Below are 25,646 nucleotides of genomic sequence, written 5' to 3' on the forward strand. Positions count from 1 at the left end.
TTCAGGGCCTTCCAAGACACACCCATCTCCAGGCTTGTGGGGGCTGGGGGCTGGATTTGGGAGGATTACAGGCTGGGAAGCAGGACAAGTCTTCCCAGCCATCTCCCCTGCCACCCCTCCCACCCCAGCCATCATTTCCTTTTCCTCTCCAGCACCAAGGCGCCCTAAGCCGAACAGGCTGAGCATCCACACCCACAGCAACTGACCCCAGGCCCAGCTGGCCTTGGCTGGCCCGGGTTAGCCTCCGGAGTATGGTCTGGTGGGGGTCCCCTTTCCTGCTCCCCGTTCTCTTCTTGGCCTCTCATGTTGGTAAGTCTGCCCTGGGTAACTCCCAACCCCTGATTTCCAGGTCTTAGTCCCAGCCCTCCCAAGCATAGCATAGCAATGGACCTCACAACATGGTGCCTGCCATGTGTTGGGGGAGGGGAAATAGTTATTGTTTAATGGGTGTAGCATTTCGGCTTGACGAGATGAAAGAAGTTATGGAGTTGGGTGTAGTGGTGTACTCCTTTAATGCCAGCACTTGGAAGGACAGCCTGGATTACACAGCAAACTTCATGTTAAACACATAGAGACATAGTGAGACCCTATGTCAAAAACAAAAACAAAAAGAGCTGTGGAAATGAGTGGTGATGTTTACATAATATTATGAATGTATTTATTAACACTGAACTGAATGTTTACAAATGGTTCTGAGGGTTAATTCTAGGATATATATATATATATATATATGTATATATATATATATATAATTTTAAAATTGGAGAGAAAATAGGAACTCTGTCATCATCATCACAATCATCATCATAATTTTGATCCACCAAAAAAAAAAAATGAGATCAGGGTGGAAAAAACTCAGGTAGGTGTTAGAAACCACTGCCTGCGTATGGGGGAGGGCAGAAGACAAATATTGTTTTGGACCTCAGGAATAACTCTGTTGGGCTTATTCAATAAGACATTGGACAGCTGGGCACAATGACTTCAATTACAGTACTCAAGAAGCAGAGGCAGGGAGGGGTGGATCTCTGAGGGTTTGGGATAGCCTGGTCTACAAAGACAGACCCTGTCTCAAAATAATTATAATAATAATAATAATAATAATAATAATAATAATAATAATATCAAACATTTATTTAACACCAATGGCATTCTATTAGCTTGGTGTCTGGAGACTCCCAAACCTATTCAGTGGAAATTAAATGATGCTGGCCTCCCTAGTGAATATGTTTGCTGTTAAAATGGGGTTGTATGCAGAAGTCTTGGAGAAGGTTTCTGAAAATGGCGATGGATTCATTCAGCCTACTGATTAAAAGACTGGAAGCCAGAGGCTGCCTTTGAGTGATTCACAGTCTAGTGGGGAGCACAGTCTAGGGATGAGGGTCAAACAGAGACAGACATAGAGTTCTTGAGGAGCACTGACAATAGAGATGCAGCTTACTCTGCCTCCAGCAATAGCACAAGAAGGATTTCCTTAAGAGGGGTAGCCACCAGAGTGATAAGCGCAAGCTTGGGAGGCATGGAAATCCATAGGAGAAGAAGGCTCTGGAGGGAAAGCAGCTGGAGGAGCCAACTGTGAGCCACAAGGACGCTCAGATCCTATGCATCATCCTGAAAGTACCTGGGAGCCGTGGGACATTGTAGGCAAATGAGTCACAGGGTGTTTTTGAGTCTTGGTGGCATCACTTTAGAAAACGAGTTGGAAAAGAAGCTGTGGCTTCTGAAATGGTCCAAGTAAGTAAAGACAAGGGCTGAACAAAGGTGTTGGGGAAGACAGGGATGGCCAGCAAGATTTATGAAGAAAACTGTAGGAATATGTACCAGATTGGGAGTAAGCAATGAGGATTTTAGATAGGACAACCTGGCTCTGCTAGTTTCTAACTGTATGACCTTGGGCAAGTTCTGAGCTTTTGTTTCCTGGTCATAAAATGGAAATAATAACACCCACCTCCCAGAACAGTCAGACCGGAAAGGAAAAGAGCATCACTAACGAGCCCGATGCATAATTGACATCCAATAAACATTAATTATTATGACAGTGGGAATATAAGATGACTCTGAAGTTAGTGTCTCAGGTAATGGGCGTTGTCTCTGAGTCAGGGAATTTGGGAGAGGTGAAGGCTTAGGAAACACGAATGCAAATACGCTTGGAGCTGAAAGGCCACACCAGAGCTACTGACTCAGAGGTGACAGTTAAAGCCCTGGGAGTTGATGAGCGTGTTCAAGAAAGCTTGAGAATAATTATTACAGCAGAGAAAATCAACTTCACTGGAGGTCATGAGGATGCCACAGAGAATGGGCATTTGGTACCTGCGAGGCGGCCAGTAAATGCCAGCTTCTTTTACTTACAATAGACTGCCAAAGACAATTAACTGATATGCTAAGTGGCATTTAAATTAATTGATTACTTGACAGTTAACCGGCAGAAAAGGGACAGGGAAGGAGGGGCCTTGGAAGGGCTGGGGTCACAGATCTGAGGCAGGCTAATCAGGCTCTTTGGTCTTGCCCACTGTGAGGTACAAATTTTATGCACCAGTTTACACTAGCCCTGGGCAGCCTATCTCCCCACACTACAACATTTCTCATTCCATGTGTTATCCAGGCTGTTTGTATACAGGATGGCCTCTCTCTACCCCGACCTTTCTCCTCCTGTTCCCAGGTGCAGCTGTGGACTTGACGCTGCTGGCCAACCTGCGCATCACGGACCCCCAGCATTTCTTCCTGACTTGCGTGTCTGGTGAGGCTGGGGCAGGGAGGGGCTCAGATGCCTGGGGCCCACCCCTGTTGCTGGAGAAGGATGACCGCATCGTACGCACCTTCCCACCCGGGCAGCCCCTGAACCTGGCACGCAATGGTTCACACCAGGTCACGCTACGTGGCTTCTCCAAGCCCTCAGACTTGGTAGGCGTCTTCTCCTGCGTGGGTGGTGCTAGCACACGGCGCACTCGAGTCCTCTATGTGCACAACAGCCCGGGGGGTGAGTCTGGTCTGCCAGGAGGTGGAGTGACAGAGGGAGGACTGCTGTCCTGAATCACTGACCTTACCTTTCACCCACAGCCCACCTGTTTCCAGACAAGGTCACACACACGGTGAACAAAGGTGACACAGCTGTGCTTTCTGCACGTGTGCACAAGGCCAAACAGACAGACGTGATATGGAAGAACAATGGTGAGAGGCATTTGATTGGACAGGTAGACCCATGGTTCTGACAGCCCAGGACCTCCATTGCCCTCCATGTACTCAGCCCATCACTGTGACACACCTTTTCCTCCTGGCCAACCTCCAAGGTCTGTCCATGGGATGCACCTGACCTCATTTCATCTCTAGCTCTGAGTAACTCACCTGTACTAAGAGGGCCAGGAGCCTATGGCCAGATCTTCAGCGCTATGTTAAGCCCTCTACCTTTGACTCTCCTCTGGGAGTTAGCAGGTGCTGTCACATGGCCCAGCTAAGAAGAGCAGCAGTCCCCATGGGAAAGAAGACAGCTGATAACAAGTGCCCAGGACAGGCCAAGGGAAGTCTAACCTCTCTCAAAGACTTGCCTAGTTCAGATCCTTGATGCCCAAGGCAGGCATGTGCTGGAGTCCACACAGATATGTGGGTCTCAGCTCTGTGCCTACCCACCACCCTGTCCTTATCCACTCCATGGAAGGACTTTTTTTTTTCCTGAGTAGCCCCCCCAAATGCCTGCCTCAGCTTCACGATCTGCTGGCTGACTCTTGGGTACTTGGCACCTAAGGGAGAAGACCCTTTTCCTTGGACAGAAGGCTTTCTTTGAACCACCAGGAAATGTAGAGGTGGGCAGGGAGAGCTGAGTCTGTGCCGTCTGTTTAGAGTTCTGAGCAATGACAAGAGGGAGCCAGGCAGGGGTTGAACCCTTGTCTAACAGTATGGGTCCTCGAAGAGACTGGGAGAGAGCCCCAAAAGGCAAAAGAGACAGAAAAAGAAAAGGCATTCTAGGAGGCAAGGCTGACAAGAACAAAGGCAGGAGGGTCTGAAATGCCAGATGTTTCTAGAAGGCAAACAAGCATTGAGGAATTCAAGAATGTTAGGGGTCAGACAGGGTGTGGTGAGGTATGGGACTGGAGGGCTGAGCAAAGGGCAAACTGGTGAAAACAACTGCTAAGGGATTGGTGTTCATCCTGGTGCAAGGGAGAGCTTTGAGAGCCTGCAAGAGCAGTAGGGTATGGATGGTCTATTATAAAAGCATCTCAGTGGCTGTCCATGGGAGGGTGGTCAGATAGGGCTAGTGTGGAAGCAGAGAGCTCCTATAAGAGGCATGAGAAAAATGGCTGAATTAGTAACTGAAGAGGAACGAGAGGGAGAGGGAGGACTTGATTTATTGGGAGGCCCAGAGCATAAAGAGGATATTCTCCTGTTTCCTGGCTTGGATATCTGTATCTGGTTGTTGCCTTTCCCCAAGTCTGATCACTGTGCACAGGCCACATTCGTGTGACCAGGGCCAAGTGAGGTAACACCAGCCCCTTATGTGATTCTGAGGACCCTGGTCTAATTGTGTGTTCTCCCCCCTAGGATCCTACTTCCATACCCTAGACTGGCACGAGGCCCATGATGGGAGGTTTCAACTGCAGCTCCAAAATGTGCAGCCACCATCCAGTGGCATCTACAGTGCCACCTACCTAGAAGCCAGCCCCCTGGGCAGTGCTTTCTTTCGGCTCATCGTACGGGGTGAGGAGCAGAAGACAGAGGTCATGGGTGGTGTGGGAGGCTGTGAGCTTTATGTGTTCTTCCTTTGGGACCCAGGATCCCTGAGGGCCCCAGGGCTATCATAGTCCTTAGGTGATGAACAGCTACTGAAAACACTTTCCTCCAGGCTGTGGTGCTGGACGCTGGGGGCCAGGGTGTGGCAAGGATTGCCCAGGCTGCTTGCATGGAGGTGTCTGTCATGACTATGATGGTGAATGTGTGTGCCCCCCAGGATTCACTGGCACCCGCTGTGAGCAGGGTAAGTAGGAGAGCTAAGATCTAGGCAGAAGAGATTGCCTGAGTGGGAGAATGTTCTGAAACCATGGGGATAAAGCTTCAAGTATGAGGCCTGACAGAGTCTGTATACCAACACCTTATTTTCAGCCTGCAGAGAGGGTCGTTTTGGACAACGCTGCCAGGAACAGTGCCCTGGCACAGCAGGCTGCCGGGGCCTCACCTTCTGCCTCCCAGATCCCTATGGCTGTTCTTGTGGATCTGGCTGGAAGGGAAGCCAGTGCCAGGAAGGTATGGACTAAGCCACCTCCTATGGGCATAAGTGTGTCAGACCCTTCACTATGACCCTGACATAAACATAAGCCTTCCAATCCTCTACCAGTGCACCACAACACCACACCAGCCTCCTGGATAGCTTGTGCCCCATCTGTACCCTGCTAGTCCTGACCTACCCATTAACTATACCTCTGTTCCTAGCATGTGCCCCTGGTCATTTTGGGGCTGATTGTCGCCTCCAGTGCCAATGTCAAAATGGTGGCACTTGTGACCGGTTCAGCGGCTGTGTCTGCCCCTCCGGATGGCATGGAGTTCACTGTGAGAAGTCAGGTATATGACACTGAGACCCCTCAAGACAGGTCCTTCATCAAACACATCTCTCTGCTCTTTCTTTCGTTGGTGGTACCCAAGTCCTTCCCTCAGGGAGTTCAGATATGATAGGTATTCTCACCATTCACGCACCCACATTGTGAAGGCTGGCTGACTCGGTTATACAGGATCTAGAGGAGACCCTGACCAGTGAGAGTGTTTTGGGGAGGAGTCAAGATCTGAAATTGAATGTGGAAGACACCAACAGATAATTGGGGAAGGATGTGGAGAAAGTCCAGAGAGAGGAGAATTCAGCCTGAACTGTTTGAGCTGAGTGGATGATGAGGGGCTTGTGTCTGGGTCTCAGAAGATCCTAGGAAATGTGATGGGAGAAATGGAGGAGGTGAACCCTGCACCTGACTGAATGTGGAGGCACTAGATCCTGAAGTAACCATGCAGGACCTTGCTGATTTCAGTTTCAAGTGGCAGAGCAGACAGTGAGACCCTCTCTGAGATGCAGAGCATAGAACAAGGATCACTTTGGTGGCCACATGTCTTCTATCTGTCTATCTACCTATATCTATCTATCTATCTATCTATCTATCTATCTATCTATCTATCTATCTATCTAGACCGGATCCCCCAGATCCTCAATGTGGCCACGGAGCTGGAGTTCAACTTAGGGACAAGGCCTCGGATCAACTGTGCAGCTGCAGGGAATCCCTTTCCAGTACGGGGCAGTATGGAGCTCCGCAAGCCAGATGGCACCATGCTCCTGGTCAGCTCCAGTCACCCCAACCTACTGTCTGCTTCTCCATCTCACCAGCTGGGCAGTTCATTCCTTGGGCCCTTAACCCCCTCAGAACTTATAGGCTCCTCCCACTGGCCTGGCCATGACTTAAATGGGGTTAGGATAACTGGTGAGGGGATATTATTGGGTCTGTGTTCCTGCAATAGTCAGTTCCATGTTTCATGGAGCACACATTCTCCATTGACTGTCTCCCTCTCTTGTCTCTTAGTCTACCAAGGCCATTGTGGAGCCAGACAAAACCACAGCTGAGTTTGAGGTGCCCGGTTTGACTCTTGGGGACAGTGGGTTCTGGGAATGCCGTGTATCCACATCAGGTGGCCAAGATAGCCGACGCTTCAAAGTCAATGTCAAAGGTTAGTGGTGTTCTTTTTTTTTTTTTTTTTTTTTTTTTTTTTTTTTTTTTTTTTTGACAGGGTTTCTCTGCGGCTTTGGAGGCTGTCCTGGAACTAGCTCTTGTAGACCAGGCTGGTCTCGAACTCACAGAGATCCACCTACCTCTGCCTCCCGAGTGCTGGGATTAAAGGCATGCACCACCAACGCCCGGCAGGTAAGTGGTGTTCTAAGACTCCAGAGGATGGATAGTACTCAGGGTAGTCAGGACCAGATGCTGCTCAGGCTGGGCGTCCTAGCAGGAAAGACAAGGGCTTCAAAGGGCAAAGCTAAGCCCCAAGCAAGGAAGGCTGGTGGCCAATCAGTGTCCAAGCTGGAGCCCAGCTTGATCCTATGTCCCACGTGGAAAAAACATCAGAAACTGGGGATCTCCCCCAGCCTCGTCCTGCCTCCCGAATACTCATGTGCTGTCCCCCACTGCACCCACTGTCCCTTTAACTCCACCTCTGAGATTCTACTCCTTTATCTGAGTCACCTCACATGGACACACAGGGACAGCGGACAGGCAAACCTGTTTGCCCCTTCAAAAGGAACATGTACAGGGGAGTCTGTTGGGTAATTAAAGATAGAATTACCAAACACTCAGAGCAAAGCACAGAGCACCCTCTCCATGGATTAGGCAATGTTTCATTTCAGCACTATAAACTTGGGCAGCCCAGTACCCCAGGTCCTGCTCTCCTTCTGCTTCCCCTGTTGTCTGTTTTCATCTCTCTTCTCCCTTTCCTCTCCACTCCTCTCCTCTCCTCTCCTCTCCCTCCCTCTCCTCTTTTTCTTCTGCTTCCCAGTCCCTTCCACCCCATCCACCAGACCTTATTTTTCTCTTCTCATTCTTTTACCAGATCTTTGGCTCTAGCCTCCACTCAACTTGGATTCCAAGCCACTGTGTATAAGGGGCCAGGCTGCTCTGGAGGACTGAACTAGATAATGCATTTAAGTAGTTAGCACAATGGTTGGCAGAGGTGTGCTCAATATAGACGGCAAATGCTGCTATCTAAAATGGCATCGAGTACCAAGGTACCAACAACTCTCTGGCATTAGCACTGTGTTCTGCAGTCAGGAGCCTTGTCCTGATGCCAGCCCTGCATAGCAGACCTTCATGAGGTGAGGCATCTTCTGTGAAGTTCTGGCCAGATGCCAATGCAGAAGTTCATGGCTGTGCGACTCAGGAACCCACTGTGTACCAGGCACTTTGCCTGGGCTCAGTGCATGAGGCACAGGTACTGGGGACTCCTTAGGATCCAAACTAGACACTCATCTCCCCTAGATCTACACTCGCCCCTGACAAACTCTTACCACCTGATACTCCTTGGCCTGTGTCTTCCACTCCTCAGCCTCCCTCCTTTACTCCCTCCCACTCTCCTTTCTTTCCTTTTATACTTTCTAGCATTGCCTTTCTAGAAAGCCAGTCTTGAAGAAGCAAAAGAACCTGTTTAGGTATTAATGCAATAATCTAGCAAGGTGGTGGTAATGCACACCTTTAATCCCAGCACTTGGGAGGCAGAGGCAGGTGGATCTCTGTGAGTTCAAGGCCAGCCTGGTCTACAGAGTGAGTTGCAGGACAGCCAAGGCTACAGAGAAGCCCTGTCTCAAAATAAATAAATAAATAAATAAATAAATAAATAAATAAATAAGAATCTAGAGAGAAAAACTGAGGCCATAATAGGGTTGGTAACTGTGGAGGAAGCCAGGCAGAAACACTAATACTACTTTAGGGTAGAACTGGTTGATTAGAGGTAGCCTGATCAAACAGACCTAATTTAAATTCTCCTAGCCGTGTGTCTTTAGGCAAGTTGTATAATGTTCTGAGCCTTGATCTCTTCATTCATGAGCCAGGGGCTATGAGACTTAGCAGTTACACATAACAAGCGTCAAGTGTGGGGCATGTTTTGTCTTTAAAATAAATCAATAGATTGGTGAATGATGAAGGGAGGGAAGAGAGCACATGACACCCTGCCTTGCATCCCAGCTTCCCTTTATCCAATATTGCAAAGACGGAGAGCTGTTTCCAAACCTCCATCTAGCCACGTCACGCTCTCACCTAACATCTTCTGAGACACCCAAGTCCTTATGGTCAAGTCCTTGTGGCCCAATCTACCCAGAGACCAGAATTGCTTTCTCTGAGCCTTGGCCATCCCAGTCATCTCTTGAAATTGGTCTCCTCCCACCAAACTATATAATCTCTAGATCCCAGAGTGCTCCCTTCTTCCTGGACCCTGACTCCTCCCAGTTTTTTGGCAGTACCCCCAATACCTCTGACTGCTCCTCGGCTCCTGGCCAAGCAGAGTCGTCAGCTTGTGGTCTCCCCGTTGGTCTCCTTTGGTGGAGATGGACCCATCTCCTCTGTCCGCCTGCACTACCGGCCCCAGGACAGCATGATTGCCTGGTCTGCTATTGTGGGTAAGTGGGGACTGAGTTAGGGGGTGGGGTGATATGTAATAGCGAGGGGATAGTGTGGAAACAGAAAGGGAGGGGTGGTACAAAAAGAAGAGGGGGCTGAGTGGGAATGGTGGCTTCAGGACATGGTTGGGACGGAGTGAGGAGTGATGTGGATGGCACACCTCACCCCCAGTGGATCCCAGTGAGAATGTGACGTTAATGAACCTGAAGCCAAAGACAGGATACAGTGTCTGTGTGCAGCTGAGCCGGCCAGGGGAAGGAGGAGAGGGACCCTGGGGGCCTCCTACTCTTATGACTACTGACTGTCCTGGTAAGAAGCCAAGAGTCTTCCATTCCTATTCCCCCAGGGTTTACTGCCATGCCCAATCAGAATATGTCTTGGTCCACCCCCAAAGACCCCTGCCTTTCCTGTTGGAGGTTGTCCCAGCCCTACCCACTGGGGGTTATTATCCCATTTAGTCCCCAAGGACCCATTGGATGAGTCTGACCCCTCCTGACCTCTGGTCGCAGAGCCTTTGCTGCAGCCTTGGCTAGAGGGCTGGCACGTGGAGGGTCCTGACAGGCTACGTGTGAGCTGGTCCCTACCCTCGGTGCCACTGTTTGGTGATGGTTTCCTGCTGCGCCTGTGGGACGGGGCCCGGGGACAGGAGAGGCGGGAGAACATCTCATCCCCCCAGGCCCGCACTGCCCTCCTGACTGGACTCACGCCTGGCACCCACTACCAGCTGGATGTGCGGCTGTATCACTGCACCCTCCTGGGCCCTGCCTCACCCCCTGCGCATGTGCTGCTCCCCCCCAGCGGTAGGCCCACTGTGGGAATGACGGACTGGGGGTAAGGGAGGTCTGGATGGACACAGAGAGAACCCAGGATGCATGGGGAAGACAGAAGATGCCAGGAGGACACGGGTCACCAGGAGCATGTGGGGTGGGGATGTAGGAGGAAGTTATGGTTCGTGTGAAGAACAGCGCTGGATGGGGGGAGCGTAAGCTACTGAGGACAAGGAGAGGAGTTGGGATGCAAGGTGACCAAGGGAAGAAGCAGCGTGGAGGTGGAGGTGATCTGGGAATAGAGATGAGCCAGCGGGGGGAAGGTAATACGTGACTCCTATGCTGAGATCCACAATGAAGAGTCAACGCTAGAACCAGTGCATCTGACCCCACAGCTAAATAGCCTCGTCCAATCTGCCCCTTCCTTCCCACTCTTACCTCCCCAGGGCCTCCAGCTCCCCGGCACCTCCATGCCCAGGCCCTCTCAGACTCTGAGATCCAGCTGACATGGCAGCATCCTGAGGCTCCATCTGGTCCTATATCCAAGTACATTGTGGAGATTCAGGTGGCTGGGGGCTCAGGAGACCCAAAGTGGATGGATGTAGACAGGCCTGAGGAGACAAGCACCATTGTCCGTGGCCTCAATGCCAGCACACGCTACCTCTTCCGTGTGCGGGCCAGTGTGCAGGGTCTCGGCGACTGGAGCAACACAGTAGAAGAGGCCACTCTGGGCAATGGTGAGAGAATGGGCCCTGCAGGATGTGTAGGCCCCTGGGGCTGTACTCTGCATGTGCCCCTCCACCTTACCTCCAACCTTGGAGCTATCTCAGAGACTATTCTAGTTGCTTCCCCAAACCCTGAACTCTAGTCATCCATGATATGCCTCCTCATAGCGTGGTACCAGGATCTCCAACTTCTCCCTCTGTGGGATCCCTCAGTGGCCTCTGGGTTCCCTGACCCAGGCCATCTCCACAGTCTGTCCTTCATTGTGTCTAGGGCTGCAGAGTGAGGGCCCAGTCCAAGAGAGCCGGGCAGCTGAAGAGGGTCTGGATCAGCAGCTGGTCCTGGCTGTGGTGGGTTCCATCTCTGCCACCTGCCTCACCATCCTGGCCGCACTTTTAGCCCTGGTGTGCATCCGAAGAAGCTGCCTGCATCGGAGACGCACCTTCACCTACCAGTCAGGATCGGTCAGTGTCCCATACCTCTGGGTGCATGATACTGTCTATTGTGTGTATTTGTACCCACATACACGAAAGTATGTATATATGTGCACATTCCTGTTCAGGCCACAAGTTTAAAGCTACAGTTAGTGATCTTCTAGGGTACAAAACAGAAAACTTTCTTTTTTTTTTTTTTTGAATTGAACTTAGCTCATGAGCTCATTCATATTAATGGTTGAATAATTAGCAGTCTCAATTAAAAAGGAAGATTCGTCCATATTTCACCAGGTCATTCCAGTCTTGGAAGCCACCATCTGGAATTGTCTTCTTCACTTACTCCCCCCAAAGGTACTATCATCCTGGATCACTGGCCATATCCTGGAGGAGCAACTAGGGCCCATGCTGGTCTCTGTCCTCATAGACCTTCCCTTACTTGGGAACCAGCCTCTATCTATACACAACTGTGATCAGTGTTCTGATTACTACTGACTGTGAGCTCTCATCCAAGCCTTCACTCTTTTCTTCTATTTTTCTTTTTTTCTTTTTTTGAGACATGATCTCTCTATGTAGACTAGGCTGGTCTCAAACCCACAGAGATGGCCTGTCTCTGCCTCCTGAGTGCTGAGATTAAAGGTGTATGCCACCACGCCAACCCCAGCCTATACAGGACCTCCTTCGGAAAACTTCACCTCTGCTTACCCATACCCCTTAAAGGGTAGCAGTGTGTGGCCATACCCTTCACATAGCCAACCTTTGACCCTCTGAAAGTGTGCAAGTCCTGCAGCCTCACCTGCATTCCTGGAGGAGAGAGGCTCACTCTTTAAACTTTTCTCAGTTTTTAATCCTCTTACAGGCCATGCCCTCTGGCCCCCAAACCTACACAGACAAGAGATGGGGAAGGGCTGCTGACATCTCACCCTATCGTGTCATGCCCACCCATCCTGGTGGTCCTTAGAATCAGAACGCTAGCCCTGGTCCTTTCTGCTCCGGCTCTTGCTATTTAGGGTCATTTAAAAGAAATTCCGAACATTACCAAAAATGACAGAAAGAAAGGGAGAAATAATTCTCTCTCTCTCTCTAGGGGTAACTCTTGTATAGAAAGTCAGTGTTCAGTGCTGGTGTCTGTTGTGCCTTTAAAAGTCCCATCCAGACTCCAGAGATTAAACTGGCTTCTTTGTCTGAGCTGTGTTGACCTTACCTCTGAGGTCAGTGAACACAGAAAGCTATCACTGCCATGGGAGGCGGGGAAAGAGTAGCAGGGCCAGATGCTAAGGCAAGGCAGTGAGAGTGAAGCCTTTAGTGTACATATGATCATTGCACATACAATATAGATGTCGACTATGTGTGCCTGCACACAGATATTCATGTTCATATATGTGTCATGTCATAGTGCCATGTCATGGTGCCGATGTGCATCCCATGTATGTATGAATGTGTCCCTGTGCTGGCACAGCCTCAGACTCTCATGAGTATGTGTATCTCTGAGTGGATGTACCTGTGCATGATGTAGCCACAGAATACACATGTTTACTCTAATATACGTCTCAGCTGCACATGCTTTGCGTGAATCTATGTGACCTGTGTCCCCAGCACTTACCCATCAAACCAGGCATCAGTTCACTAAGGAAGTTCACTGCATGTCATCTGGACCTTGTTCAGGTTCTCGCACTGTGGTTTGGCTGCTGCCTTTTCCTTACACGACCCTGCCCAGCATAGCCCTGCCTAGTAGAGGGAGCCGGACAGTCCTCTTGTTAGAGTCCTTGAGTCCTGGCCTGGGATTAGAACTGTCTAGACCCAAGTGGAGAGACAAAGATTGTTTCTGCTTCTCCTACTGTGAAGAAGAAAATCTGCCCACCTGCTCCATATAGCTCAGGGCCTAGCATGTAATAAACACTCAAGAAATTCTCCCACAGTGGCGTAAGCAAACAAATAAATAAACAAAGCCTGGTTGTGGGGTTTGCACAATAATGGTAAGCTTATTCTTTCCCATTATATCTCATTGCAATTCTCTGTTTAAATATTAGAATGTCTTTGGTCCATTGACCTATCCATGATTTGGCAACTTACTTACAAACCCTAGGTTCCACCTTATAGCAAACCCTACACCCTAGACACCCCCCAAGCTAATGCCTCTGTATTTGTCTTCTTAGACATCTGTCCATCTGATGTGCATAAGTGACTCTGTCGTCTGTGATTCTGTGCACTGTCTCTGTAGGTGTGGCTCTGTCCATTTGTCTAACCACTGGACCCTCTCTCTGTATGCCTTTTTGGTCCTCCTTTTGCTCCCACATCTCTCCTGTGGACTGGCTGCCTATTCATCCCATCCCATGAAGGGCGAAGAAACCATCCTGCAGTTCAGCTCAGGAACCTTGACACTGACCCGGAGGCCAAAGCCACAGCCTGAGCCCCTGAGTTACCCCGTGCTGGAGTGGGAAGACATCACCTTTGAGGACCTTATCGGGGAGGGGAACTTCGGCCAAGTCATCAGGGCCATGATCAAGAAGGACGGGCTCAAGATGAACGCAGCCATCAAGATGCTAAAAGGTCCTTGGACGTGACTCCAGACCCCAGTCTCTTTCTCTTCCTTTATCCCACAAGCACCAGGCCCTACCTAGCTCCCACCAGCAACTGACCCCCTCCCAGAGTGATCCATGGCAAAGGTTGACACTGATTTCTTTACACAGAGTATGCTTCTGAAAATGACCATCGAGACTTTGCAGGCGAACTAGAAGTTCTATGCAAGCTAGGACACCACCCCAATATCATCAACCTCTTGGGAGCCTGTGAGAACAGAGGTGAGCCCCTGTTTCTTCCAGGCCTCTGTAATCAGCCATCACCTGTACCACATAAGTGGCTTGAGGGGATCCCTATTCATCACACGATTTTCACACGTTCATCACACGATTTTCCTGCATGCTGTAGACTATCTCTTACAGTTGGGTACTGCTCATAACAACACATGCCCTGTGTCTAAACCAAGACCATGTGTCTCCTTATCTCCCAGGTTACTTGTATATTGCTATTGAATATGCCCCCTATGGAAACCTGCTAGATTTCCTGAGAAAGAGCAGGGTCCTGGAGACTGATCCAGCATTTGCTCGAGAGCACGGGACAGCCTCCACCCTCAGCTCCCGGCAGCTGCTGCGCTTTGCCAGTGATGCAGCCAATGGCATGCAGTACCTAAGTGAGAAGCAGGTGTGTGTGAGTGAGTGAGGTGGGAGACAGTAGGGAGACGGGAGGCCTTTGCACAGACTGCTCAGATGGTCGATCAACAGGCTCTAATTGGGTTGGGGAGGTACGGATAATGAGAAGGAGGGACACAGCCCTAGGTTCAGGCCCTGGTGCCGAGTGACTGTAGATGTTACACGGAGGGAGAAGAGGACGGAAGGCTGGAGACAGTGTGGGGGCTGCCATTTAAGCACAGCAGGAAGTAGGTGGACAACCACTGAAGAGAGTGGGGTGGGCTCCCAAATGAGATGAGAGAGGGGACAGCTAACTGCCAGATGCGCACTCCAGCCTGAACGAAGGCATTGCACAGGCAGCAAAACTTTGAATCTTTGAAAGGAGAGGAGCATCAGGGCTGATGAACACACATGTCTGAGGAGGATGGAGGGCTAAGGGGAGAACCTGGAACATGGAAGCCACTTATGGACTTTCATCAATAGGGGAGAGGGCACAAGACAGGGGGGGGAAATGGGACAGAAGGCATTGAAAGAGGAAAGGTAGGATGGGTTCAAGAAGGCATTGAAAGAGGAAAGGTAGGATGGTTCCAAGAGCTGGGTAATGTCTTCCCAGCTCTTGGAAGACAGAGGTGGGAGGATCAAGAGTTCAAGGCCAACCTGGGCTACATAATAAGTACCAGACCAGCTAAGACTACATAGCAAGACTCTGTTTCAAAAGATAAGGGGAGGAGGTGGGAGAATAGAAAAGGAAGAACAGAAGGAGAGGGAAGGGATGGAGGAGAGGACAGTAAATCAATCCCTTTTCTGTTCCAGAAAAGGGATACTGTCTGCACTCAGTTGTGGCCCAAGTCAGGGAAGAAATGCATGAGAGCCAGTACTGACTTTTTGCAGACCCTTGTCATGTGATCCATGACTGAGGCATATGTGGGTGGGAAGACTCAGGGGCTCCTACTGGCCCCATGCTCCTGGCCCCTCATCCCTCTATTCCATGACTTCTGACATTGCCTGCAGTTCATCCACAGGGACCTGGCTGCTCGAAATGTGCTGGTTGGAGAGAACCTGGCCTCCAAGATTGCAGACTTTGGCCTTTCTCGGGGGGAGGAAGTGTACGTGAAGAAGACAATGGCAAGTCTCATTCAGCCTTTCCCACTTACCCATGCCCACAGCCTACCCCTCAAGCCCCTCGAATAACCTGTCCTTCCATTCTGGCCCTCTGACCTTTTCCTTCACAGGGCCGCCTCCCTGTGCGTTGGATGGCCATTGAGTCTCTCAACTACAGCGTCTATACCACCAAGAGTGATGTGTGAGTATGGGCAGAGGTAGGAAGGGGCAGAGGGCTTGGTTCTCAAGAACACTAGGCATTGCCTAGATACATCTCAGCAATGCCTTGGGTCATCGAAAGCATGACATGGGCATCAACAGGTAGAATCCAGGTGTGCAACCAGTGAGTTCTGAGGATCCTTTGGAAATTTCTCCTATCTTAGAAGGAAGCTAGGCTTCCTAATGCCTGGAAGGATTTGGATCTTGGAAGTGACTTCAGTGGTAGGTGTGGAGTAGGGAGTATTTAGGATTTTCTTTGTGTAAGAGACCAAAGAATTCTTCAATGGGATACAGAAAAACTGAGTAGTTACTGAGAAAGAATGCTCAAGGAGCATGCCCACCTTCCTGTCTAAAGGGTAAGGTCATGGCCAACCGAGGCTCTTACTAGTACATGACCCTTCAGATCCCTCTGTGCCACACATGCACACACACATGCATGTCCTGCACACTCCATGACCGCCTTAGCACACTTCCCACACTCCATGACCATCCCCTGTCTCTAGGTGCATCCATCTCAGTCTGAACTTGACCTGCTAATCTTTCAGCCCTGTCTCCTGAGCAGCTCTGTCCCGGCCCTGAGTCCTTTGACTGGCCTGATCTTCTCACTGACTGCTCCTCTGACCACCACCTACTTTCTGCTTCTGCCCAAGGCTCCCTAGAGTCCTCCTCCACACTAGACCCCCTCTGCCCTGGCCTCAGGCCTGCCATATATCTCTGCACAGAGTTTCTTACCATGCATCGAAGAGCGAGAGTTTAGAACCAGGATCCGGGTCCCTTTCAGTGTTTCCATCTGTAAAATGAGGACAGTAAAGCCTGAATCACAGGGCTGTTGTGAGTTGTGTGATTGGCATCTACATTAGTTAATCAGTGCTCAGACCATAGTGAGTGCTCAATAGAAATGTTAGTTAAAAATATTCACAATTCAGAGCTGGAGAAATGGTTCCATAGTTAAGAGCAGTGGACACTTTTCCAGAGGATCTGGATTTGATACCCAGACCCCACATGGTGCTCACAAACATCTATAACTCAAATTCCATTGGACCTAACACCCTCTTCTGAGTTCTGTGTGTACCAGGGATGTACTGTGGGGATGGCTCAGCCGGTAAAGTACCTGTGTGGAGAGAGAGAGAGAGAGAGAGAGAGAGAGAGAGAGAGAGAGAGAGAGAGAGAGAGAGAGAGAATGAGGCTGTATGCAGGAAATACTGTAAATCCCAGCACTAGGGAGGTGGAGACAGGAGGATCCCTGGGGCTTGCTGGCCATTCTATCAGAATCAGCAAACTCCAGGTTCAGTGAGAGGAAATCATTTTAAAACTAAGGTGGAGATCAATTAAGGAGGCCCAGAGTCCACCTATGAACACACACACACACACACACACACACACACACACACACACACACTCATGCATGGCACACACAGAGAGAGACAGAGAGAAATACACAAAATGTTACTATAATTAGTTGAGTCTGGGGATCAGAAGCTATGAGGGATCTTCAGTGGTACAGGGACAGTAGCTGGCCAAGGCCATATGCTAGCAGAGAAGACACACGCAGGACCTGGTATGGTACACGACTTGGTTATACAGAGATTAAACTGTGCGTCTCCCACAAGTAACTAAGTGCATCCTTCTCATTTCAGCTGGTCCTTCGGGGTCCTCCTCTGGGAAATAGTGAGCCTTGGTAAGCCTACACCCAGTTCTCCAGAGCATCCCTCTTTACCATGGGGCCCTGGACTGAGGGAGTCTTGTACCCTCTGCAGGAGGCACGCCCTACTGTGGCATGACTTGTGCTGAACTCTACGAGAAGTTGCCTCAGGGCTACCGCATGGAACAACCCCGAAACTGTGATGATGAAGTGTGAGTTCACTTCCGCTTGAGCTCTGGGAACTCAACTCTGAGATGAGTGGCCTCGGTTTTGAACCTGTGAGCGGCCCCCAGTCAGTCCCCCAACCTTACAACACCCCTACTCCCACGCACAGGTACGAGCTGATGAGGCAGTGCTGGCGGGACCGTCCCTATGAGCGACCTCCCTTTGCCCAGATAGCACTACAGTTGGGCCGCATGCTAGAAGCCAGGAAGGTAAGAGGTTGGACAAGGTGGGGATGGGCACCCTCCAAGCCCATGGGAGCACCATCTCATAGATGCCACATATGAGGCTACTATGTCTCCCACCCTCACACATTACCCAAACCCCCACAGCTGGGGCTGTCACCACAGCTGGGCTGGATTTAGAATGCATCCCATGCTGGGTTTAGACACTAGGCCCATATATACTCTTTCCAGAACTGTTATTAGTGCTTAGTCTCAACAGCAAATCCCTTCCCTAAATTCCAGACGGCTAGTCTGCCTTCCTCCAAGCCATCGACCCATTCTCTCCTGGGACCCCTCTCCTCACGTAGTCCAGGGCCACAGAAAATACCCAAAATGGAGAAGTGGCTGAATGATACAGGAAGGGCTAAATAAATAAGTGGAATTAGTGATACAAGAACCATATGAATAAAAATAGCATAGTGCAATAACTGAATCAAAAACCATGTAAGTAAACAAATTATCAAATAAAAATGAAATAAGAAATACAGCAAAATGTGTAAACATGAAAACAGTTTTTTAGGTTGGATTTGGGGTTTTGGTTGGGTTTTTTTGGGGGGTGGGGGTTGTTTTTCCCCCTGAGATAGGGTTTCTTTGGAAACTTGCTCTGTCGACCAGGTTGGCCTCAAACTCACAGAGATCCTCCTGCCTCTGCCTCCCGAGTGCTAGGATTAAAAGCACGCACCACCACCACCTGACCATGAAAATAATGAATTGATTAAATAGCTACCTTAAGAAGGAAGGAAGCCTAGTGCCTGTGATGCATGTCTATAAGCCCAGCTCTTGAGAGATGAAGTCAGGAGAACTGAGTTCAAAGTCAGCCTGGGCTACATAAGAAGACTCTTCTCTCAAAAGGCAGGCTGGGTGTGGTGGTACAAGTCCTCAATCTCAGAAGCAGAGGCAGGAGGATCTCTGTGAGTCCAGCTTGTTCTACAAAGCGATTTCCAAGCCAGCCAGGACTACATAGTGAGACTTTATCTCAAAAACAAAACACACATGGCCTGAGGTGTAGCTCAGTTGCCAGAGTGCTTGCTTATCATGCACAGGCACTGGGTTTGATTCCCAAAAGCCCATAGGCAGGACATGATGGCACATGCCTGTAATCTCAGCATGAAATAGGATTGGAAGTTCAAATTCAAGGTCATCCTTTCCTACAAAGTGAGGACAGCCTGGCTTAGAAAGACTGTCTCAAAAGCAGGGAAGGGGTTATGGGGAACAAAGGGGAAGAGAACAGGTGAAGGAAATGGGAAGGAGGGAAGAAGAGAAGAGGAAAACGAAGGGAAGGGAGGGGGCTGAGAAGTTCAATCATACACAAATTATCAAATCACCAGCAACAGCCTCATGAATGAGGAATAAGTGATTTTTTGTTGTTTTGTTGTTGTTGTTTTGTTTTGTTTTGTTTTTTCGAGACAGGGTTTCTCTGTGTAGCTTTGGAGCCTATCCTGGCACTCGCTCTCGAGACCAGGCTGGTCTCAAACTCACAGAGATCCACCTGTGTCTCCCAAGTGCTGGGATTAAATGCATGCACCACCAACTCCCGGCTGTTTTTTTTGTTTGTTTGTTTGTTTGTTTGTTTGTTTGTTTGAACGGCATCTCACTATGTAGCCTTGGTTGATCTGGAGCTTGTTGGGTTGATCAGGCTGGCCTTGAACTCACGGAGATCTGCCTGTTTCTGCTCTGCTAAGACTTGTTTTTCCCACAGGCCTATGTGAACATGTCGCTATTTGAGAACTTTACCTATGCGGGCATCGACGCTACAGCCGAGGAGGCCTGAGCTGCCCCACCAGAACCTGACTCTGCTGGCCGGAGCAAACTCTTCCACTTGTGACTTTGGGCCCTTCTAACCTCAGACCCAAGCTGTCTCAAGAAAGGTTTTTGTTTTGTTTTGTTTTGTTTTGTTTTTAGAGACAGGGTTTCTCTGTGTAGCCCTGGCTGTCCTGGAACTTGCTCTATAGATCAGGCTGACCTCGAACTTACAGAGATCCACCTGCCTCTGCCTCCCAAGTACTGAGATTAAAGGCGTGCGCCGCCACCGATCAGGTCAAGATAGTCTTTTAACTCAAGGGAAAAAAGAAAAAAATCCAAGAAACATGGGCTGAGGGAAACAGGGGTCCCCATTCTTGGCAGCTGCTCTCAGAGCTACCCTTCCAGCTCATTTTGTCCCTCTACAAATGTACTCCCACACCCAAACCCCACTTCTGATCCTCCCCCAAAAGCAGAATGTAAGCTACTAACACCCTGTTTAGCGCCCCCCACTCTCTGCTTGTAATCAGAAAAAAATAAATACACTGAGAAGCAGTGTGTGTGTGCATTTTACAGGTGGTTGGTCCAAGGTGGGGAGAGTTCATCTCAAGGACAAAAACTGGACTTCTGAGGAAATGAAGTGCTGTCCCATAGCACTGTCCTTTGGGAGGGGTGCGGGGTGGCCACATATACCACCAGTCCCCACCTCTACCCAATCATATTACAATTTCTCCCTGTTCCCCTTTCTGCTTCCCAGCCTCCTCACCACCATGTCTCCCTGCACCTCTGGAGAGTCAGCACAGCCTCAGAGTCTTTGCTCTGCCCAAACATAGTCCATGCCAGGACTGGCTGAAGCCCGGCCCAGCTTGAAGTGACACTCTAACCCAGACAGCTGGTGGCCGGACTTGAGGGTCCTTATGCCTCTCTCACTCTTGGCTTCTAGGCCGCCTTCCCTGGCAGACCATCAGCTTATAGCCAGCTAACTGGCCTAAAAGGAGGGAGGCAGAGCCCCCTCCCAACTTCAGCCAGATGAGGTGGATTCCTTCAGACTGGTGCTGGGGGAGGTGTTTCTCTTCTAGCTGAAGGGAGTCCCACTCCCTACCCCCACCCATGATGTGTGGCCTGACTGGCTTTTCCTTTGCTCATAACTGTCTTCAGATGTCTCTCCCACTGGTTCTTAGGAAACAAATAGGTTCTTTTTTCAATTAATCAAATGAATACCCCCCTCCCCACCAAAAAAGGCATAAAAATGGTATGACAGTGTGGTTAACAATACAGATGCTACAATTGCAGGCCTGGGCTCAAGTGGTTGCACGTCACATACTATCTGTGTGGCCTTCGTCATACCATTAACCTCTCTGAGCTTGTTTTTCTCCTCTGAGAAATGGGTTGGTTTTAGATACCTCCTTGTTGCTGGTATTAAATGAGGCCTTCCACGGTACCAGTACTGGGTCTTGTATGTAGTGAAGTGTGGTAGGCTGATGGTGTAATATACAAAGACAGCAAGATCAGTAGTGAACAGAGCTGAATGGTTGGAGCCTGAGATGAATCAAGAGGAAGAAAGTCACTGGGGTAAATGGGAAGATAAGTAGGGTAGATGGAATGTGCTAGAACAGAACTTCAGAACTACATTCACTGCGGGCATTTGGTCCGGGGGCGAGGATTTTAAAAAGTGGTACTAGGGTTGGAGAGATGGCTCAATGATTAAGAGCATGTACTACTTTTCCAGAGGATCTGAGTTTGGATGCCAGCATCCACATCAGACCCTTCACCACTATAACTCCCACTCCAGAGGACACAACACTCTATTCTGGCCTCCAGGGGCACCTGCACTCACCTGACACCCCACCCCCACACCCAGACACACACATATGCATAATTTTAAAAATAAAATATATTTTTAAAGCTGCTCAAGGCTGGGGCTGCAGTTCCGTTAACAGTACTAGCCTAGCACGCACAAAGCCCTGGGTGCAATTCCCAGCACTATAGAAACTGGCCATGGTATTATAGACCTGCAATGCCAGCACTGGGGAGGTGGAGGCAGGAGAATCAGAAGTTCAAGGTCATCCTGGTCAGAGATCCACCTAGGCTCCATGAAACTCTGGCTAAATTCGGTTGGGATGTATAAACAAACAAAATAAAATAAAATAATTTAAAAGTTACCCATAGATGAGGATGCCCTTGACATGTGGCAGAGGTGAGTGGTCCATGCTGGAAGAGGGGACTTGGGGAACACGGAACAGAGGTGGGACCAGGAAAGCTTTTTCCTGGTACAGAGAGGGAGCAGGTGTACCCTTGGAAGAAGAGATCCTAGCACAGGAGCAGCACCAGTAGCTGGTGGTGTGGTCAGGATCAGAGCATAGTTTGCCAGAGCTGAAACAAAGAAAGCATTCTTCCACGAACATTGTGACAAAGGCCAGGCCATCCTGGGCTTTAGAGGCAACCTTAGGACATGGGTCGTTAGTAAGAACAGCTAGTGTCAAAACAAAAAGTAAATTAATGCTGAGAGATGGCTGAGAGGACTGAATTTAGACTCCTGACCTCCGCAAGGCAGCTCAAAGCTACTGGAATTCTAGTTGCAGGGAATTCGATGCACTCATACAGCCCCTATAAACACACATGGCTTACACACACATATACATAAAAAAATAAAATCTTTAAAAGCTGTGGATAAAGGTGTGTGTCTGGATCAGATTTGTATTTTATTCATTTTATTATTGTTATTGTGTGTGTGTGATGTGTGTGTGGGCAGTGTGCCACAGCAAGTATACAAAGGTCAGAAGACAATTTATGGAGTCAGTTCTCTCCTTGCATGTGTTCTGGGGCAACTTAGGTTGCCAGGGTTGTGTAACAAGTGTTTTTACCTGTTGAGACATTGGGCTGGTCCAAGTTTGACATTTTTTTATTTTATTTTTGAAGCATCCCTCTGGCTGTATTTTAGAACATGGATTATACAGGGAAAGGAGGGAAGTGACTAAATGCATGTTAGACTTAACAGGAGATTTCCTAGGAAGATATAAACCACAGACTTATAACAAGTAATGGGATTTAGTGCGATGAATTTAGTTAGTAGTGAATTATTCCCAGCATCCCTAGCACCATTTTTAAAAACCTAAATAAAGAACAAAGTACTGCTATTTAAAAGCTGGAAGCATATGCAGTGCTGGTGTCTGGTGACTCAACAATCCTCTGTCTGAATCTTGATTTGCTTTCTTCACAGAAATAAACAGACATATCCTAGAATTCATATGGAATTGGGAGAAATCCAGAACAGCCAAAACAAAAAGATGGATCAAAATTGGATGGCTCACAATTTCAGATTTCAAAACTTACCATAAAGCAACAAAAACTGAGACACTGTGGTACGGATATAAGGACAGGTAGGGTACCGAGCTAAGAGAGCCCAGGGGGCTTCCAGCGCACACATGAGGACCTGAGTTCAATACTCAGCACGCATATAAAAGCCCAGGTGTAGCAGTGTACACCACAATCCCACTGCTGGAAAGGCAGAGACAGGATGGTCCCTGGTACTTGATGGCCAGCCAGGCTAGCCTTGTTGGTGAGCACTAGGTCCAGTTTGAGAGTCTGTCTCAAAAAAATAAGGTAGAGAGGACCCATAAGATGGCTCAGTGAGTAAAGGCATTTGCCACCAAAGCCTGGCAACCTGAGATCAATTCCTGGGTCTCACGCAGTAGAGGGAGACGCCTGCTAAAAGTTGTCCTCTGACCTCTGTGCCTGTACCATGGTTCACGTGCATGTATATATGCACACAGATAAACAAATAAATAAATGACTGCAATTACAAAAATAATGTAAGGAGTGACGGCAATGAGTCCGTGAAAGCATATACCAAGTGTGCAGATGATATGATGGCGTGGGGACAATGAGCCAGTAGCAGCACATATAGAGGACGATGGCGGGGACTGGACATGAGACAGGAGCAGAGGGAAGAGTCTAGGACTGGAGCAATGTCTACAACTAAAAAATAAAAACAGATAATGGCTTCCACGCCAGGGACTGTGCCAAGCACTTTGCACACGTTATATCTTCCAACCTTCAACACGCTTACTAGGTGGCTATTATCATTACCCTTACATATAGAAGAGGCTAAGCATCTTGATTTAAAACCCGACTGTCAGTGGCAAGGCTGGCATTCCGAACTGGAGGCCCTGGCTCCTGAGCATCCCTCAGCCTGATCTGGGCCCAGTACATTTACAAATTCAACATAAATACGTTGAGCCCATAGTATGTTAATGTGTCAAGAAGACACCTTTCTCCCATAGGAGAGTGCCACTTCCCACTGTGGACTCTGAAACACAGGCACAGAGCACAGCCATAAATTCTCAGTCTCACTTGCCCCACCCACCCTAGCTTTGTTTCCCTCGGCTTCACTCCTGGCCCTGTTCCCCTAGGACATGGCCTGGGCAGGAGTTGGAACAAGAGACCAAGCCAGACATGCTAACTTGCTTCTGGAGAAGCAATGGAAAAAGACTTATTAGACGGACCCCTGGGAAAGGCGAAGCTGGTGGGCCCCTGGTCCAGGGGTCTCACCACAGTCCTGGCTGTAAAATACGGAAGTCACACCACTTTGCCCTGAGTCATTCCCTCCTTCTAGCCCTCAAGGAAGGGGGTGATTTCCTGCAAGGCCTTCTGGGCAGTGCAGGCCCCTTCCGCAGGGCTGTGTATCTCTTATCTCACCCAGGCCTTCTTCCATTGGCAACCCCAAGCTGCCCTGCCGTAGTGGGGCAGTCTCCTCTTTCTTTGGATTTGGGCCTTCAATTGAGAGGTGACAGAGCAGCAGCCTAAGTAGGGCAGCTCAGGAGCCAGGATGTCTCTCGGAGGACAGGAGACAGCACAGAGGACTGTCTGGGCTGCACCCCTCCAGTCATCTCCCTTGGAGACACTTCTGGGAAACTGCTGGTCCTTTTTCCACTTACTAGCATCACACCCCTTCTGAGGTGGATTTTATTAGACTAGGCCTCCAACTTCAAGAAGCCCCCGTGCCCAGCACACAATTCTAGATAAATAAGTAGAGCAGAGAAAAGTGCTACAAGGTGATCTTTGGCCAAGGTGTCTGTGTAGGAATTTTTAAAATAGCTTTTTGGGGGCTGAAAAGATAGATCAGCAGTTAAGAGCACTTTCTGCACTTCCAAAAGACCAGAATTCTGTCCCCAGCATCCTTGTTGGGCAGACCACAATTCCAGTCAGAGGGGATTCCATGCATCTGGCCTCCGTGGGCACCTGTGCCCACATATCTACATGCAGACGCACAGGTCTACACGCAATTAAAAATAATATTTGTTAACAAAAACAGCCTTTAGAGACAAAGAAATCTCAATTCAAGTCTCAGGTCTCCCCTTTCACAGTAACTGTAGACGACTGCTTTACTCCTTCTGAGCCCGGCTTTTCCTCTGGAAAGAGAAGAACGGGGTGCCACAATGGAGCCATGGTGTGATACGTGCATTGCCATTGCCCTAGTGCTGTCAGAGAGCAAGGGTTTGCTTCTGGAAGCTGGAGGGTAAGGATGAGAGAGGGTGTCACCAGAAAGAGCACACTTTCACCCACTCTAACCCTGGGAGAGTCCCTTCTCGGGACTCACACATCCTCCAGCTAGGATAAAGACATAGTATGGCTACTCACATATAAAAACACCCCAACAGGCAAAGATCCAACAGGTCAAAAGCCAAGGAACACTGAATCCTAATGACAAATGACTGAAATCAGAATCGAAAGGCCCGGAGCACATGCTTCCCTTCCCCACAAGGGGAAAGATGTGTTCTCAAAGCTCTCAAAGTTTGTAGTCTTTCAGGTCACTTTTAAAATTATGTCCAGGGCTATAGCGATGGCTCCGTGGTTAAAAGTACTTGCTGCTCTCATAGAGGACCCAAGTTTGGTGCCTAGCATCCACATAAGGTGGCTTTCAACTGCCTATGACTCTAGTTCCATGGGACCTGACATACTCTTCTGGACTTCATGGGCATGCATACACACACACATACACATAAATAAAAATTTTAAAAATTGTTTTAAATTTATAACTCCTTATATAGACAGGCTAGCCTCAAACATGTTATGTAATCCAGACTGGCCTGCAAAGTCAAGATCTTCCCGCTTGGGTCTCCTGAGCACTTGGGATGACCTGTGTGAGGTACCACTCCCTGTCCCTCTGCTTTCACCAGAGCCCTCCTCAGGTTCACATCATCATCTGATGCTCTTGCTGAAGTTTCCATGGCTACCATCTACTCTCAACTCCACGGGTGCCAAGAT

At 49.2% G+C, this 25,646-nt stretch overlaps 1 protein-coding gene across 1 annotated transcript; it reads left to right on the plus strand.

Annotated features, from left to right (window-relative positions):
- The first annotated feature begins 251 nt into the window (after positions 1-251).
- Tie1 (tyrosine kinase with immunoglobulin like and EGF like domains 1) lies at positions 252-19,410 on the plus strand. The gene is made up of 23 exons (XM_027399057.2): positions 252-309; positions 2,657-2,974; positions 3,055-3,165; positions 4,531-4,686; positions 4,832-4,963; positions 5,089-5,229; positions 5,416-5,544; positions 6,156-6,301; positions 6,543-6,687; positions 8,963-9,121; positions 9,294-9,431; positions 9,632-9,922; positions 10,336-10,626; positions 10,886-11,076; positions 13,383-13,593; positions 13,734-13,844; positions 14,054-14,244; positions 15,243-15,356; positions 15,464-15,534; positions 17,189-17,229; positions 17,309-17,405; positions 17,528-17,627; positions 19,339-19,410. Exons 1-23 carry the CDS (start codon positions 252-254, stop codon positions 19,408-19,410), a joined length of 3,414 nt encoding a protein of 1,137 aa, XP_027254858.1.
- Positions 19,411-25,646: the final 6,236 nt, after the last annotated feature.

This window comes from Cricetulus griseus, chromosome 2 (genome assembly GCF_003668045.3).
Source record: "Cricetulus griseus strain 17A/GY chromosome 2, alternate assembly CriGri-PICRH-1.0, whole genome shotgun sequence".
Classification (NCBI taxonomy): domain Eukaryota; kingdom Metazoa; phylum Chordata; class Mammalia; order Rodentia; family Cricetidae; genus Cricetulus; species Cricetulus griseus.